At 41.2% G+C, this 15,613-nt stretch overlaps 1 protein-coding gene across 1 annotated transcript in view; it reads right to left on the bottom strand.

Moving 5' to 3' along the window:
- Window positions 1-10,090, bottom strand: part of LOC140236888 (zinc finger SWIM domain-containing protein 5-like) — a 93,814-nt gene extending 83,724 nt beyond the window's left edge. Inside the window, 1 exon segment of the mRNA XM_072316824.1 lies at window positions 9,724-10,090. Coding sequence (XP_072172925.1) covers window positions 9,724-10,090 — 367 coding nt within the window.
- Between the last annotated feature and the right edge of the window lie 5,523 nt (window positions 10,091-15,613).

Raw genomic sequence — 15,613 nt, forward strand, 5'->3', positions numbered from 1 at the left:
ATGGATGTGTGTGTTGGGAGAACAGGCACGAGGAAGCTGATGTCTGGTTCGTAAATCTCGTGCTTCTCTGAGACAAAGGCTAACCTGCCTAATGCCCAGACTGAGGTGGAGCCCCCTGGGGTCACACACTTTCTGCAATATCACAGCTTGTGCTATACTAAAGTCGTCTATTTAATCAGTCTATGATATATTGTAATCATAATGTACAGTATACAAGATCATAATGCATAGACCATAAATAAACTAACAATGCACACATAAACACCCACATACATTACATACAACTGCATACAGCTCTGTATATAAGACCTGGGCCCTGTTTTTAATATCAAATGGATATAATCGATAATAAATCCCCTTAACACACAGGCTGCCATAGACTTATATGATAGAAATCAACTTAAAACAGGGCCCTTGTATCTCAAATTTTGGTGAAAATGATTTTTTAATCAATTGTCCACTTATCAATTTGACCAAATCATAGCTCTCTAACCCCAAAAATGAAGCCACCAACGTAGGTCAAAGGAAAGGCAATCCCATTTGTAATAGTTCTTTGGCTGCTATGTTTGTTTGCTGTTGTTTTTTTCACTCTCCTGAACTTTTGACATTTTTTAGATACACGGTTTTGTCGCCCCAACAGTGATATAATACACATTATTATGTGCATAAATTCTTGAGACTATGATGTCAATATCAGTGCTCCTGTGCAGTTAATTCACACAAGTTTTTTTTTTTTCTCCCCCTTCAATCAAAACTATTTTTTCTGAGCGAAAGTAAGAATCAATGTGAAGCACTAGGAGAATCCAGAGCACGTGTACACACTGCATGACTATGAGCACGTACACAATTTGGTATTGATTATGACAACAAAAAGGTGTTTTTATCTGCTTCTACACACCTTATCATTTTGTATGATTGACTTCACAATAATTCTTATTGAACGATGAACTATTTTCAGAAGTAAAAGTGTTTAACAATGCAGTGGACGTCCATCAGTTTGGAGCATGTGATCGCAAAATGCTTTATACCAACAAACTGCTAATATTCTGCAAATTTTCTCTAGTTCACAAAATCAAGGATGATCAATCATCACATTGCTTTGCACTCTTTATACCTTGTATCATGAGTCAAATTTTGCTGTAATGTCAAAAACAGCATTTTACAGCAATGAATTTGCGCTGAGTCGAAGAGATTCGACCCCATGGTATTTAGAGTTTGAATTTGAAATAAAATCAATCAAAAACATTTTTTTTTTATCAATGGTTGAGCTGCATTGCACAACAGCAAATACATTTGAATGATTAACAGACACCTATTTCTGTCAAAACTCAAGATATTAAAAAAAAAAAAAACATCACGTAGCAAAGGCCATTGAAATTCACCACGTCTGCTGATGCGAGCCAGATATGCCACTGTATATATGCAGGCACGTCATTGGCAATCCACTTTGGTGGCCAAATGGACAGTGGGTTACCCATGCAAATTATAGCAGCATACTTACAAATACATCAATACAAGCATATACTGACAGATATAAATCATTACCATCCCTCCATTCTCTTTTTTTTCCCTTTTTCTTTTTTTGTCATGAGGGGATAAACCAATAATGTACATGCACAAAGGATCGCCAAGCTATGTAGAATCCCATTATCTACGCTCCAACCACCCTTTTTGTACCATGCATGCATACAGGCTTGAGTAGATGCACTAGGGCTATACCACCTCTCCTTGGGGCTGTCTGCTGGTTTTAGCAAGAAGGGCTTTTTCACTGCGGGAGGAGAGACGAGAGGCGGTGGTAGTGGCGGTGTTGGAGTATGCGAACAGGCCGATACGACAGTGAGGTAAACATTGATCCTGTGTGTGGTCACGTTTTGTGTGGCCCTGCCTCATTGGGCCCCTCCACGGCACAATTGGATGAGGTCTGTTCTTTCTCATCACGCCAGCACAGAGATAATGCCATTCCTACTCATCAATAATCTCATTCTGCCCATTGAGAGGATAGAGAGAGAAAAGGCTTTCACATTTATCTCTTTTCTCTCAACTCACTCTCCCTCTCCCTCTCCCTCTCTAACACATCTATATCCCTCTCTTTCATCAATGATACATGTAGGCAAATGTATTCAGGAATGAGCTTCTTTTGTCGTGGAAAAACGGGTCAGTTACGACTGACGAGGAAGTCTCCTGTGGAGGTTTAGTCTACCTGAGTGCAGGAGTTCCTTTTACACTCTCCAATAGTCGAACATACAGTGTGATTATTACGGTGACTCCGGGGAGTGTTTTGTTTCACTTTGACTCACTACATTGTAGGTGGACTCAAAGCAAACTCTCACTTCAAGAAACAACAGAGGATTTCCTCCCCTTGAAGACTAGAGTGTCATAAAGTGATCATTATGATAACATTGACATTTTATCCATGCTACAAAATTGATGTAGGTATACATGTAATGCACTGCTTGCTGACTTTATTGTCTGACTCACTCCAAAAATTGGTCATTTCAAGCAACACTTTGTATATTCCTACTATATACATGTAGGCCTAGATGTTGCATATATGCATGACAAATTGACAGGTTATTTTTATCGCAAATGGAAGAATTTCTTCAGTGTTAAAGGGTGTATACAGTTCTGGTCGAGGGTGAGGATTTAACTTTTTAATAACGTTTTGTGAGATATTCAGAAACCACTATATAAGACGTGAAAGAGCATGCAGTTCTAAGGGGTATCAAATGTTTATTTGATGAAAATCGGTTTTGAAATGGCTGAGATATCCAAAAACAAGGTGAAACAAAGAGATCCCAATAAAGTTGTGGCATGTCGCCTTTTATTATTAGCACTCTTTTGGATATCTTAGCAATTTGGAAACCAATTTTCATCAAATAAACGTTGAATCCTTCATAAAATTACATGCTCTTTCATATTTCATAAGAGGCCTTTCATTATCTCACTTAGGAATGTTCAAAACATGAATCCCCACTTCAACCAGTACTGTGCAGTCCCTTTAATGCACTCACAGACAATAGAGTACATACAACTGTAGGTATGTCTCCCTACTCACATTGATTCTTGCATGCAATCACCCCCTACTGGGGGAACCAACCAAAATATTACATGGCTTCGAAGTCAAGTACACAGACACGACAGTCGCTTGCAATATTATCTCTATGACTTCCACAGCATCTATTCACTATGTAGCTGTGGGAGATACAAAGCACATACACGCACTAATGAACTATGCTATAAAAACAAAACAAAAAATTCCTGAATACAAACAGTCTTTGTTAAACTCAACAGAAGACTGTCAGGATGACGCCACTGTCGTAACTGCCGAAACCGAGTCGCGACAGACCAACGTTTGGAGAACGCTAAGAATCATCTGGAGTAGCAAGAGTGTTTTGTTCTCGGCTCACTGTATCAATTTACAACAATACAGTCATTGACAGTACTGATTGTATGATACAGTACATGTAGGCCTACAGTGTGTATGTATGTATGTACAATGTATGTAATTAATGTACACATGTGTTAATATGCCAATAACTCCCAGTACTACATTTATACAGTGTACGTGTACTGTATATGGCACTCTGTGACTGTGAGAATGACGGCATACAGGCACATGTTGTTATGAAATAAAACCATGGAATAGTAGTAAATTTGTTATATTCTGCCAAGAGCCAATACTCTGCGGTTGCTACATTGTATCATACAGGTTTTTTGTAAGTAAATAGGTACAGTAAATATTGATTCTTTTTTTTTTGTCTCGATATTAGTAGTACAATATAACTAGCAAAGACATAATTAAACCTCTATAAACTTGATCTGCAAAACATCTTTTCAGACATACGAATTAGCAGACAATGTCTATTGAAGTACAAAAGACAACACCATGGGAAACAGGTCTAGGGCAATTACCCCCTGGGCAATTACCCCGCACCCTTCCCCTGGCCCTAATCCTAATCCTAATCCTGAACCTAACCCTAACCCTAACCCAAACTCCTAACCCTAAACCTAACCCTAACCCTAATCTTTACTCTTACCTTACCACTAACCAGTATTTGGCCGGGGGGTAATTGCCCTCCGGGGGTAATTGCCCGGATACGATGGGAAAGACACAATCATTTACAAGTCTGGCAAATTTGGAGTACCTAAAAATTGTTTAAAAACTGTCCACGATTGTTGCCATTCAACTTGGGTTTTGTAGAACTTTAGCCCTACGTGTAAATGTATCCCCTAAATCACAGAACCAGTGGTGGATGTGAAATGACGAAGGCACATAAATATATGTACGGTTTATAATATGCCTCATATTCAAAAGATGCCATAATGTTTGATTACACTTGTACTTTGCTAGTAATCAAGACCCAGATAGAGCCATACGACGAGCATTACCTCACAGCACAATGTAAACATAATCAGATATCCCACAAGTAATTCCTAGAAGATGAGAATTACCAGCCACCATAGCACGTCCGCCCTTTTTTTCCTCCTTCCAGAAGCTAAATTAATGAATGAGTATTTCCTCTCCAAATGTGGAAGTATGAAACGAGAGATTGAGGAGGAAAGGAAAATAAAAAAGTAAGAGAGAAATGAGGGGGGGGGGAAGAGAGGAGAATTTTCAGGAAGTGTATTACAGTGCTCCCGTAAGAAAATATAGTACGAGGAACAAGCCGGGAGGCGCTCCCACATTCTAAGTTTTGACTGCCTCTCTCCAGGAAATTATCAATCTGGGAAGCAGGTCGCGGGTCCTAATAACCCCAAGCCTGTGTGTGAGAGCAGAAAGAGAAGAGCCCCCTTCTCGGCTACGATCTGTCAGGTCATCTCTGGTGATGAAGCGCACCATGTGTTGGAAGTGCATCCACACATGTTCACGATTACAATCTCCCAAGCAGGAGAGTGATGTGGGGGGGGGGGGGGAGGCAAAGGAGAAGGGAGGGAAGACAACTTAGGTCATCATGCCTCAGTCTTGAAACCACACACACACAGATACACACACAGAATGTCAAACACGGCAAAATGACATAACACATAAAAAGAAAGTCCTACAAGGCACGAAATACGGCTGGCTGAAACTGGGTATGGAGTTGCTTCATGACATCTAGTACAAATGCTGTGACTTTACCACATGGACTCCTTCTTTTCTATCCTTGATGATACAAAGCTTTATGTCGATTTCTTTTAAAGCCATGCCCAATACCTCAAGAATATTCTTACATTACACAAACAAATGACTCACAACAAAACATGAAACCACTATTAAGAGATTGATGATCAAAGGCGACACAGACAAGTACAGCTGTAGGGGCTTCAAAATACAGAACTGTATCATTAACATATACACTGCAAGCATCCAGTTACATGTACACAATTACATCTCTCAGTCATTAAACGAGCATACAGTGTTCATGTTCCGCTGGAATGGCATGTTGGTGGCAGTACTTGGTTTCCCAAGGGTCACACCATAAACTCAATTCAGAAAGTCTGTTGACATTTCTAATGCTGGTTCCACACCTTCGGAATAAGGGAATTGACTTCTGCAGCAGACCTTTTCAATGCCGGACAAAAACCAGCGCAAAGGAGGACTTAATAAGTTGCATGTACAATGCTTTTAAACATTGCATTTCGGCAACTAATCATTCACCAGACAGAAATCAATGTGCTTAACACCAGAGACTTTCAGGGGATGAACATGTGATGAATGGGGCCATCACGCCTGTCGAATGCATAATGGCCCAGTGCATGAGGGGAGTGCAGAGTGGGAGAAGCACTGGAGAAACATGGCAAGATTAAAGATGTCGCCCAGGCCTTTTGAGGGAGGAGGGGGAAAAAAAGTGCAAGCGCCTCCAAGCACACACAGGGCAAGAAGACTTCCTCCTTCCTCTGAGCTCACCAAACACATCACAGCAGGGGTAGATGGCGGAGCGGGTCACTTTCCCATACTCGAGAGCCTCAATCCACCCCTCCCGGCTTGCATTACCTGCCAACGGGCACAGGCTGATGGCAGCCTTCGGTTTGAAAAGCTGCTGGAAACTTTCAACCCCCACCCACATCCTTACTCATCTAATTCTAAAGAAGAAAAAAAGAATGTCTAGCCGAATTACATTTTCTGGGAACAATCTCTCAGCACTGTTATTCAGAAAGTGGGGATGATGATTGAGTGCGGTTATGCAAATTTTATTTACCATCCATGCTTTACACAAGAGGAACAGAGGCTCAGCTTGGGGGACTTGCAAAAATCTCATCCTGTATCCCATCCTTCAGCCTCCTCCCCCCCCCCCCTCCCCCCCCCCCCCTTTCTTTCTCTTCCTTCTCTCCCCGGGAATCCTCACAAGCACAAGACAAATATCCCAATTTATTTTGTCTCCACTGACCTATCGGCAATGAAACTTCAATTTGCAACATTCGCGCGCTGTGCGTCATACCGGCCAGCATGCATCGGCGCGGAGAGAAAGGTAATCTGTCTTGGTAAAAATCTCCTTAGATCTGAGACTCGCCAGTGAGGTAGAGTTTCTCAAATTACGGGAGAAAGCATGTGCCCACTGGCACACACGCACAGGGCCTGCTCGTAACCTTTCAGAAAGTGCATTCGCTGTCACACCCACAAGCAATTTCCCAAAAGATGCTGCGCTGTGAGAGTTGGGCAGAATCTTTTCTTCCCTTCTCCACTCACATCCCGGAGTTTTTCAACAACTCTTTGTCTGGATGAATTGTCTAATCTTTTCTCTCCGGAATGAAGACAATTCATCTTGACTACCAAATGCGACAGTTGTTGATTCTATGCATATGAAGCTTTCGCTAGTCATTTTTTTCTCTGATGAGGAAATTCCTGATGTTGTGAGTTTATGACAAAATTTCAACCTGTTGATAAAAACTAGATTCAATCTCTTCATTTCCTATTCCAAGGTGACAGAAGCATTAATTGATGTGTGAGTGCATTAATTGATGTGTGAGTGGAACTTAATTTCATGTAAATAACTGCAGAACTCAATTTGTCATGTGGACTTTGCAGATAACAAAGAAAAAAAAAAAGAGTTGGTATGTCTGCAAAACAAAGCGAATAATACACAGCCAAGCCCTCGACCAGAGGACCAATCACCTAACATAAAAAGCTACCAGGACTTCCTGGAGTCAAACGAGACCTGTACCCACCCAGTCCGGAGCGTCTACCTTTACCGTTTATCCTTGCCTTCCTGAGCAGAACTTCCTACCACGAGAAAGATTAGCCTAGAAACCAATACCCGAGCGAGCGCTATACACTCGCATCTCGTCAAGCTAACTAACGGGGACCAGCACTTTGCACAAGCGGGATATCCAATAAAAAAAAAAAAAAACCTGTGGAAGGAATGCTGGCACCACAAGAGGAAGTTTATATAGCTGGTGTCCAAATTGATACACTCAGCACCAGGATAAGCAGCGGCAAGACAAAAGGCAGCGCACAGCAGAGCTCTCCCATCTCTGTATCAAGTGCCCTTTGTTAATCGGCAAGCTGGGAGTTGGCTTACGCTTTCTATGAAGACCATGAAAACACTCAACTTTTCCCCCATAGTTTCAGCATCCCATTTGGTTAAATGCAGGGGACTCCATGATGAAAGTGACAGCATTTACCCGTGTACACAAGTGGAAAGTCTAACTTCGCTTTTAGCATAGTATACCTGCTGAGCGAGGAATAAGAAGTGGATGCATTATTAAAGGACAAATATTCATTTACATAATTTTAAGAATGACATCACCAATGTGGCCTCTGTTTCAGTCATTGCTCTAGCGCTGATGGCAGACACGGGGGCTTAGATCAATTTGGGTTGCGTTCAGGTGCCAAGGTTACTTCTGATCACCCTCTGCCAACAATAACTGACAAACGGTTATTCATCCAGGCAGCTACGCAGGGGGGAGTGCGCTTCATATACAGATGCGCAAAGGCAGACCTGTCATGCGGCGCATTAGGGCATCCATCGATGCTAAGCTAAAAATAAGGAGTTTCCTTTCGGGGCTTTCGTTCCAGCCTTAGCATCGCTGGGAGAGGGTTAAGTCCTGTAGGCTCCTCGTCACTCCGTGACACATGTTCGGTTTGCACACGCAGCCACTTTCGTCAAATATCCTTCCTCGTGTATGAAATCAATCAAAGGTGTGGGGGCAACCACGTCAGATGACTCTACCTCACTCAAGCATTGCTTACAAAGCCCTGCTCCCAAAGCAGAGCTAAGCCGAGCTCAGCTACACCTTCCAAGATTGACTGTGACCTATATCTGAGCCACACAGGGCTTGGTAGGGGGTTGGAGAAGGGGGATGGGGGATGGGGGGGGAGGGGGGATAAGATGAGATCTAAAAGTGAGGAATTGACCCAAAATGCTTCCATCTGGTGAGTGAGAATAGTGATTAACACAAAAGTAATTTGCTTTCTAGGCAAAGCTAGGGTTGTCACAAGATTGCCTGAATTCGGTTCTGGCAGCACAAAAGTCAGGAACGAAGCAAGGTGAACGAAGGGAGTGGTTTGCATCAAATCTAATCCCCATCTACTCCACAGGAACTGGCTGGCAGGAACAGCTGCGAGGTCAAGTCGGATAGTCTGCCCAACTCCACGCACCTCTGAATGTGGAGCAAAACTCAAAGTGGAAAAAAAAAAACACTCGCTGGGCGTTGGCACTGTTTTCCAATCTTCACTGGCATCTCAATGAGTGAGAATGGCTCTCAAGTCAGTCCTGATTTTACCACACACTCGAGATGGACCATAAAGAGGGCTCTATGGGTGTCAGTATCTGAATCCAAACAACAGCACACACATCACACGAGTCTCAAAGGAGATTCACTAATTCGAACCCTCATATATGCATACATCAACACCATATTCCAATGAAATTGAGAGCTTTTATTTTTCCCGGATAGCATCTTATCTCAGCTTGATTTGAAGCCAACGTCAGAGAAAGAGAAACGGCAAAAAAGAAAGAAAGAAAGAAAGCAATCTGGGCCAGTGGGGGATAGACTTTCTCAAGCAGAAGGAAAGCTAGGGTAAAATAACTGCATGCCAGGCAGAGCAGGGTAATCTGAGGCTTGGCTGGGGAGACATGTCGCGCCAGTAATCAAGCAGAGTAACTCAGCACCAGAGTAAATCATGCACGATCACACACAATCATTTGGGGAAACAAAAAATCTCTGAAGGCCTTGTCCAACCACAGAGAAAGACTAATTTACACACCTCTCACAGCGCGCATTCATCGAGCGGAGCTGTCGTGGCGACAGCGGAGCTCGGCTTTCAGACGAACGGGCAGAACAAACAGCAGAGGCCTATGGGGCTCGGCCCCAGTCTATAATGGATGGAAAATGCGGGTCCCTTCACCGCAGAGCTGCGGGTAGGGTACGTGTACACAGTACGGTACAATGGTGCAGAACACACGGGCTTTCTGTATGCGCATTAGCATACATAAAATCTCCCTCTTCCCGCAGTATTCAATGTCTCAATCCCTACCGAGCGTACGCTTTCAGCGAGTGTACCAGAACGCTTGTTTCCAGTGGAACAAGAAATAGTCATCGAAATTCTTCACTTATTAATATACACTCGTAACAAATGTTATTTATCAGCTTTACAGTAAATGCTGCATATGAAATATTTGCTTCTCCGATGGCAATACAATATAACACTACATACACGGGAGAATCGCACGAGATTCTGTCACCATCGCAGAGAAACACACGCACACAAGACACAACGGGATATTTAGAAAAACTACTCACCGACTTGCAGGACATTTTCCACTGCTCCGTTTTCTAATAATCTCACTCCTCTTTGGAAAGGTAATTTCTGATATTCACTTTCACTCACTGTTGAGTGATGAAGGGATGAATACATACAAATATCCTTCTCATTCCGAGGAAATGACCAGTAAACAATCCGTGTTTGAACCGGTTCTGGAATACGAGAAAACCGTTCCTCCACTTGCTGAAAAGGAATATTTAACGCCACAACCTTGGCGCTGATGTCCAACAAAGATTCCGGAAAATATATGGGTCCATTTTCTTTATGTTTAGAACAGTTTGATAGGCCAAATCTGTGGCCATTATGCGGAGAGAACTCGCCGCAGTGTCGCTTGGCTGCCGCCATTGGGAATATTGGACTTCGCGAATATTTCGATCCGTATAGTAAAGCACGTAGCCGGTCGTTCCAGAAGCAATTCGCTAGGCGAGCGCGAGCGCTAGCATAGCGGTCCGCTCGCGAGCTGTCGATCGCATGTACTGTGTTGAGTGTGATCAACGGTGTGTGAGAGACAGCCAAGGCGCATGCGTGCGAGTAAAGTTGCACTTTAAACGACTAACTGCGCAAGCTCAGATCAATTAAGCCTCATTAACATAAGTAAATAACAATAACAGTGCGTACCGCTTCCTGTGAAGTTTGCCGACATACGTCCATCGTATAGTTGTACTTTCAGGCGCTGCGAATAATCTTCACCAGCCGCAGTTCTTTTCGCAACGATTTTGTACCCACCTGACACGAACAAACGCAGCAAACAAATGAAGAGAAATATAAACGCAAACATGCCTGCCGCCAAGTGACGTAGTTTTATTGAAATGTGAGAGAGGCAACCAACACTTGCTGGTAGAACATAAGCTAATGCGCAATGCGGTGTCATGCGAAACGCAAAATAGAAGTAGGGCCTATACGATCTTTTGTTCTACAAAGCCAGAAAGGCTTATTCTGGTATGTTACATACTTGAGAACTCTCCCATCTTCATCTGCTCTTTCCATGCTCTTCTCATTATTAGAATCTGTACTGTCAGCTTTGATTGCAGTTGTGGAGGGAGAACTCGTGGTCATTCATTGAAGCTTGGAAAACGGTATGCTAGATTGGATGTGAGGAAGTACCTTTTGCCAACAGAGTGGTCGATATGTGGAATTCTCGACGAGTATTGGAAGAATTGTGTATTTGACTAGAAGTGACTACTACCCTAGGCCCTTGGTCTCAAGCAGTTTTTCTGTCTTCTCGGCACGTGTATGTCCCATAGATTTTTATAACTGAAGATACATATTTGAATAACATTCATCCCAGGCTATAATTTAAAATTGAAAGGATCAAGAGCAGCCGAGGATACAATCCTGATCGGTGAACAGGCTCTGATCTACACCATCGTCCCGGAAAAGTAAAATAGTACAGTAAGAAAAGTAAATTGCCCCTGGAAAATCTTAAGCACACTCTTGGGTTGCCGTGGATAACTTCATAGTGAAATAACTAAGCTTACTTACATGTCCTTATCTTATGCATACCTGAACATTTTTTAGTTGCTCATAACCATGGAAAGGAATGCTTGATTTTTACCTGACATAACACTGAATGGATCCAACCTGGGTTACAGGTGCATAAATGTAGTAGTGGGAACACGTAAACTAACTGGACCTACTAACTACTTACTATAGGTACGTACTTGAGAGTAATACGATGTGCAAACCCATCTATTGACAAAAACGGATGGAGTGAATAAATCACTTCATGTACTGTGGACTAATATGAATCTGAACACCTAGTATGTTTTCATTGCAGTCACGGGTAGAGATTATTATGATTCATCTTTCCTTATTCATGTTTCTAGTAACCAATGTCCTTGAAAGTACAGCATGTTCCGTTTCTCGTTGACATTGCCAAAGTTAACGAGTAAAGGATATGATAGTCATTCAATGTGTTTTTTAAACGATTAGTTTCATACAGCTGGGTAATAAATGACGTGGATATCTCTAGTTCAACGCATACATAGAGCAAACTAATGGAACATGTGTCGATGTAACGATAATACATGAAAGTGAATGGTTCTTCTCGTCTTAATGTTATAAGCATCCCACGCAGACATTCTACGTATATAGCATAACATCTAGTCACGCTCTATAAACGAAAAAGTAAAGAAGCATAACAACGTGTTATCGCTGATCATATCAATTTCCGTTATGAAGAAAAAAGAAAACATTCATAGTAATTCATTTTGTTTAATTTTTTTCTGTAATGGGAAATGTTTTAATTGCAATGAGTTGATGTTTAATTTAGCTGACAGCTTACTTGAATCGCATTCGCTGTCGGATGATGATCGGTATACAAATGTTTATGATTTTGATATCTAAAGGTATCTAAACATTATCCCTACCGTTGGAAGAAAAAAAAACCCGAATGTGATATATTATGATTAACTTTGTAACTCACAGTTTTGAACTCTCGCGTCAAAACAAATAATTTGTGAATTGTTTACACATTTGCAATGAATTTGCAGCCGGGTCTGCACGTAAGGGTTCTTGAGAAATTGAGCTCAATTAAGATATAATAACAATAAACATGCTTACCAATGTGTATATAAAGATTTCAAGTCACATGAATGTAAAACTGTGTCTGCAAAAAAAAAGGCATCTACATTGCTCTATAATTTAATGAAAACTAAATATTTTGTATGCAAGACTTTACGTGCAATGCTCTCGTTTCATAATAATTTGTGTAGCGATTAAAACAGAGAAGTTTTGTACAGAAGACGAGCAGATTTCCAGCACTGTGATGGCACACTCCTATATTCATATTTGGCTGCGGCGTATTTAGCAACAGCTGCTGCTTTCAATCTAGGTCCACATTTCCCACCCCCATCCAGTCCCTAACCCCCCCCCCCCCCAAAAAAAAAAAAAAAGAGAGAGAAAACAAAAAATACGGACATGTAAATCAAAACAAAACACACACACACACACACAATAACCCGAAAGATAAATGAGGAATTGATTGATCATACAGAGAAAGAACTAGCGGCTGAAAGACACAATATTCGTAATGATGACTGACAAAAAAGAAAAAAAAAAGAAAGGAAAGTGGAGAAAGGCAACCAAAGCTCAATGCACAGTTCCAAGACAAGCTAGAAATGCATCACAAGAGGGCGCTATTCAAAGGCATATGTTTCGTCAATTTCCAAAAAGGTATTATATATCCAATGGCATGTTTCTGAAAAATAAGCAAAGCAGATTACCAGAAAACAAACAAAACAAAAATTTAGGCAAGCAACAACAAGGAAGGTTTTATTGACAGGTAGATTTGCTTTTATATTTGATAAAGTGTCCTGTCGTGTGTATTTCACTTCTTCATTTTTCACATGATTGAAATTCTCAAATTTGGTAACTAGGATTACGAGCCCGTTTTGTGGGGAGTATATAGCATTTATAAATAAATAAGTAAGTAATGACTAAACAATAAATAAATAAATAAATAAGTATATGCATGGATGGATAAATGATCTTTTGAACAAATAAATAAACAAATAAAACTAATGAAAATATTTGTTAGTCTTTTTCACACGATGTTGGATTGACATCTTAAAACCGTCGTCTGGTTCACTGTAATTTGCCTCGCTAGTAAAACTTTCTGCACCAGCAATCGCCAACAGGTATCAAGTGAGATCCATGGCTGAGAGAGAGAGAGTGAGAGGAGGGGGGGGGGGGGGAGTAAAACCTCAGTATCGCCACATTTTCTCGAAAGCAATGCAATTAAGAGGGCTCTATAAGGAAGGCAATCAAGGTTATCGTGTTATTTCACATTCTCCGCGGTAGTTTAATTTCTTCTCACGATAAGGAAACCCGCTAACTTCTTTCCAATTCTGATCCTCCCTCCCCCGAAAAAAACAAATATTCTGAAAAGATTCTTTGTGCCCATATGTGATCAAAAAAGGCTATACTTTAAAATCCCCAGATGAAGCCATGTTCAATGATTTTTAGTATACCCATGTCAGGGTTCGCTGGAATTGTTGGCGAATTTAGCTCGCTTGAACCTCATTCCGCTGATCTATATTGCTTCAATTTTCTCCATAATCATTTCAAACGACGTTTGCTTTGATGAACCACATTTCCTGCAATACGTGCCTCTATCAATCTTGCAATAAGCAACAGAGAAAAGAATTACACAGTTGAATAGAATCATTTTATGTCATCGATCGATAATACTTTTACAAACTGAAATGTCTGACATATAATATTATTTCCTAACTTGTTTGTAGAGATCATAGACCATTGGCCAATGTGTAGAGCAGCCTGCCGGAACGCATGACATGCGTGGAAAGATATTATGTACTTTAGTAACATACACACCATGATAATAGCCATCAAAATATTGCCCTCCTCTTGGGGGGGGGGGGGGGGGAGGCTCCCGTATACTATAGTAACAGATCAAAGTAAATTTAGTTTCATGTACAAAGTAGAAGATCAATTATGATATAATTATTTTTTACTATGTTTGGGGGAATGCACCCTACAAGCATTGCTTCTGCAGCATTCCTCCCCATCTCCTGCATTTTCTAAACTTCACTTTTGTGTGTGTGCGTGCTTTTTCTTTTTCACTCTGACATTATTTGTATGTCTATAAATTTCATTTATCAGATTTTGTAATGTTGACATATGTATTTATAACTTATGTGAAAGAAAAAAAACCCATGTATTTGCAAGTTCTGTTGGGAATGGAAAAATAAATGAACGAACGAAAAAAAAAAAAGTAGAGGTCTTACATTTTAAACCTCCGTAGGCCCGCTGGTACCTTGATTTACACAACCAACCAACCAACCAATCAAACCAAACAAACAAACAAACAAACAAACAAAACTTTACAATCTTGAGACCATCAACCGCCAAGCCGATAGAAGGTGAAGAAAGGACGGGGGGGGGGGGGGAGTTGGGTCACAAAGCCTGCCATGAGGGTGAGGTCTACAAGAATGGACAAACATAACAACTGTTTTGGTGCTTCCTTGTCCTTTTCGCTACTATTTCCGACTTCCGGTCCGGTTGTTCACTCAAAAAACGATCACTAAGGTATCGTTTTAATCCACGAAGCAAAAGCATATCGGTCACCGCAGCCTTCTTGCGTGCTCAAAAATACACTGATAGGGGGCGCATGTGCGCACGCTTCCGCGTTGACCAATTAAAGGGGAGCGTGGGCTTTCTGATAACCTTGGCTATCTTTATGCTCATGCCTGCCGTGTGCGCAAACAAAAGCACAATGGACGGTTATAGGATGAAAGCGTTGATTTTGTTGTTGTTGTTGCTGCAGTCATCTTTCTAATGAAAATTGTGATGTTGTGATGGCGTATCTCGCGGATATCAGAAAAGTACAATTTTCGTATCCCTGCAAGTTGCATTTTGGACACTGTCTCGTATCTTATCGCCTCAGGGGGTTCCTGGGATCTGTAGTTTCTGTGTAGGCCCTAATAATTCTGGACATTCGCCTAATTTGTGCTTGTAAAATCAGAATGTGTTTAGATTTTGTAAATCAGCATCATCTACCAAACTGTTGCATTCAAAGCTTCGCCTAATTTATTTCACGATTAGTATGAGACTGAGATGTTTGTCACTGGATAACTGCTTTTCTCGCCCGCACTCATGTAGCATGATTATAGAATAGTATTCAGAAAGTTTCCTGTCATTTTGCGTCATCATCCCAATATACTGCAAATAGCAGAACTATACACAGCCTCGTATAGACAACAGGCCTATGCGAAATGTAAAATGACAATTTGAGAGACTTGACAATATAATGCTCTTGTATAATCTGGTATTGATGCACATTTTTAAGTCAAGAGCATGTTACAATGCATCATAATCTATCGAAATGAAGATCTTCCGAAAACGGAC

This window comes from Diadema setosum, chromosome 13 (assembly GCF_964275005.1).
Source record: "Diadema setosum chromosome 13, eeDiaSeto1, whole genome shotgun sequence".
Classification (NCBI taxonomy): domain Eukaryota; kingdom Metazoa; phylum Echinodermata; class Echinoidea; order Diadematoida; family Diadematidae; genus Diadema; species Diadema setosum.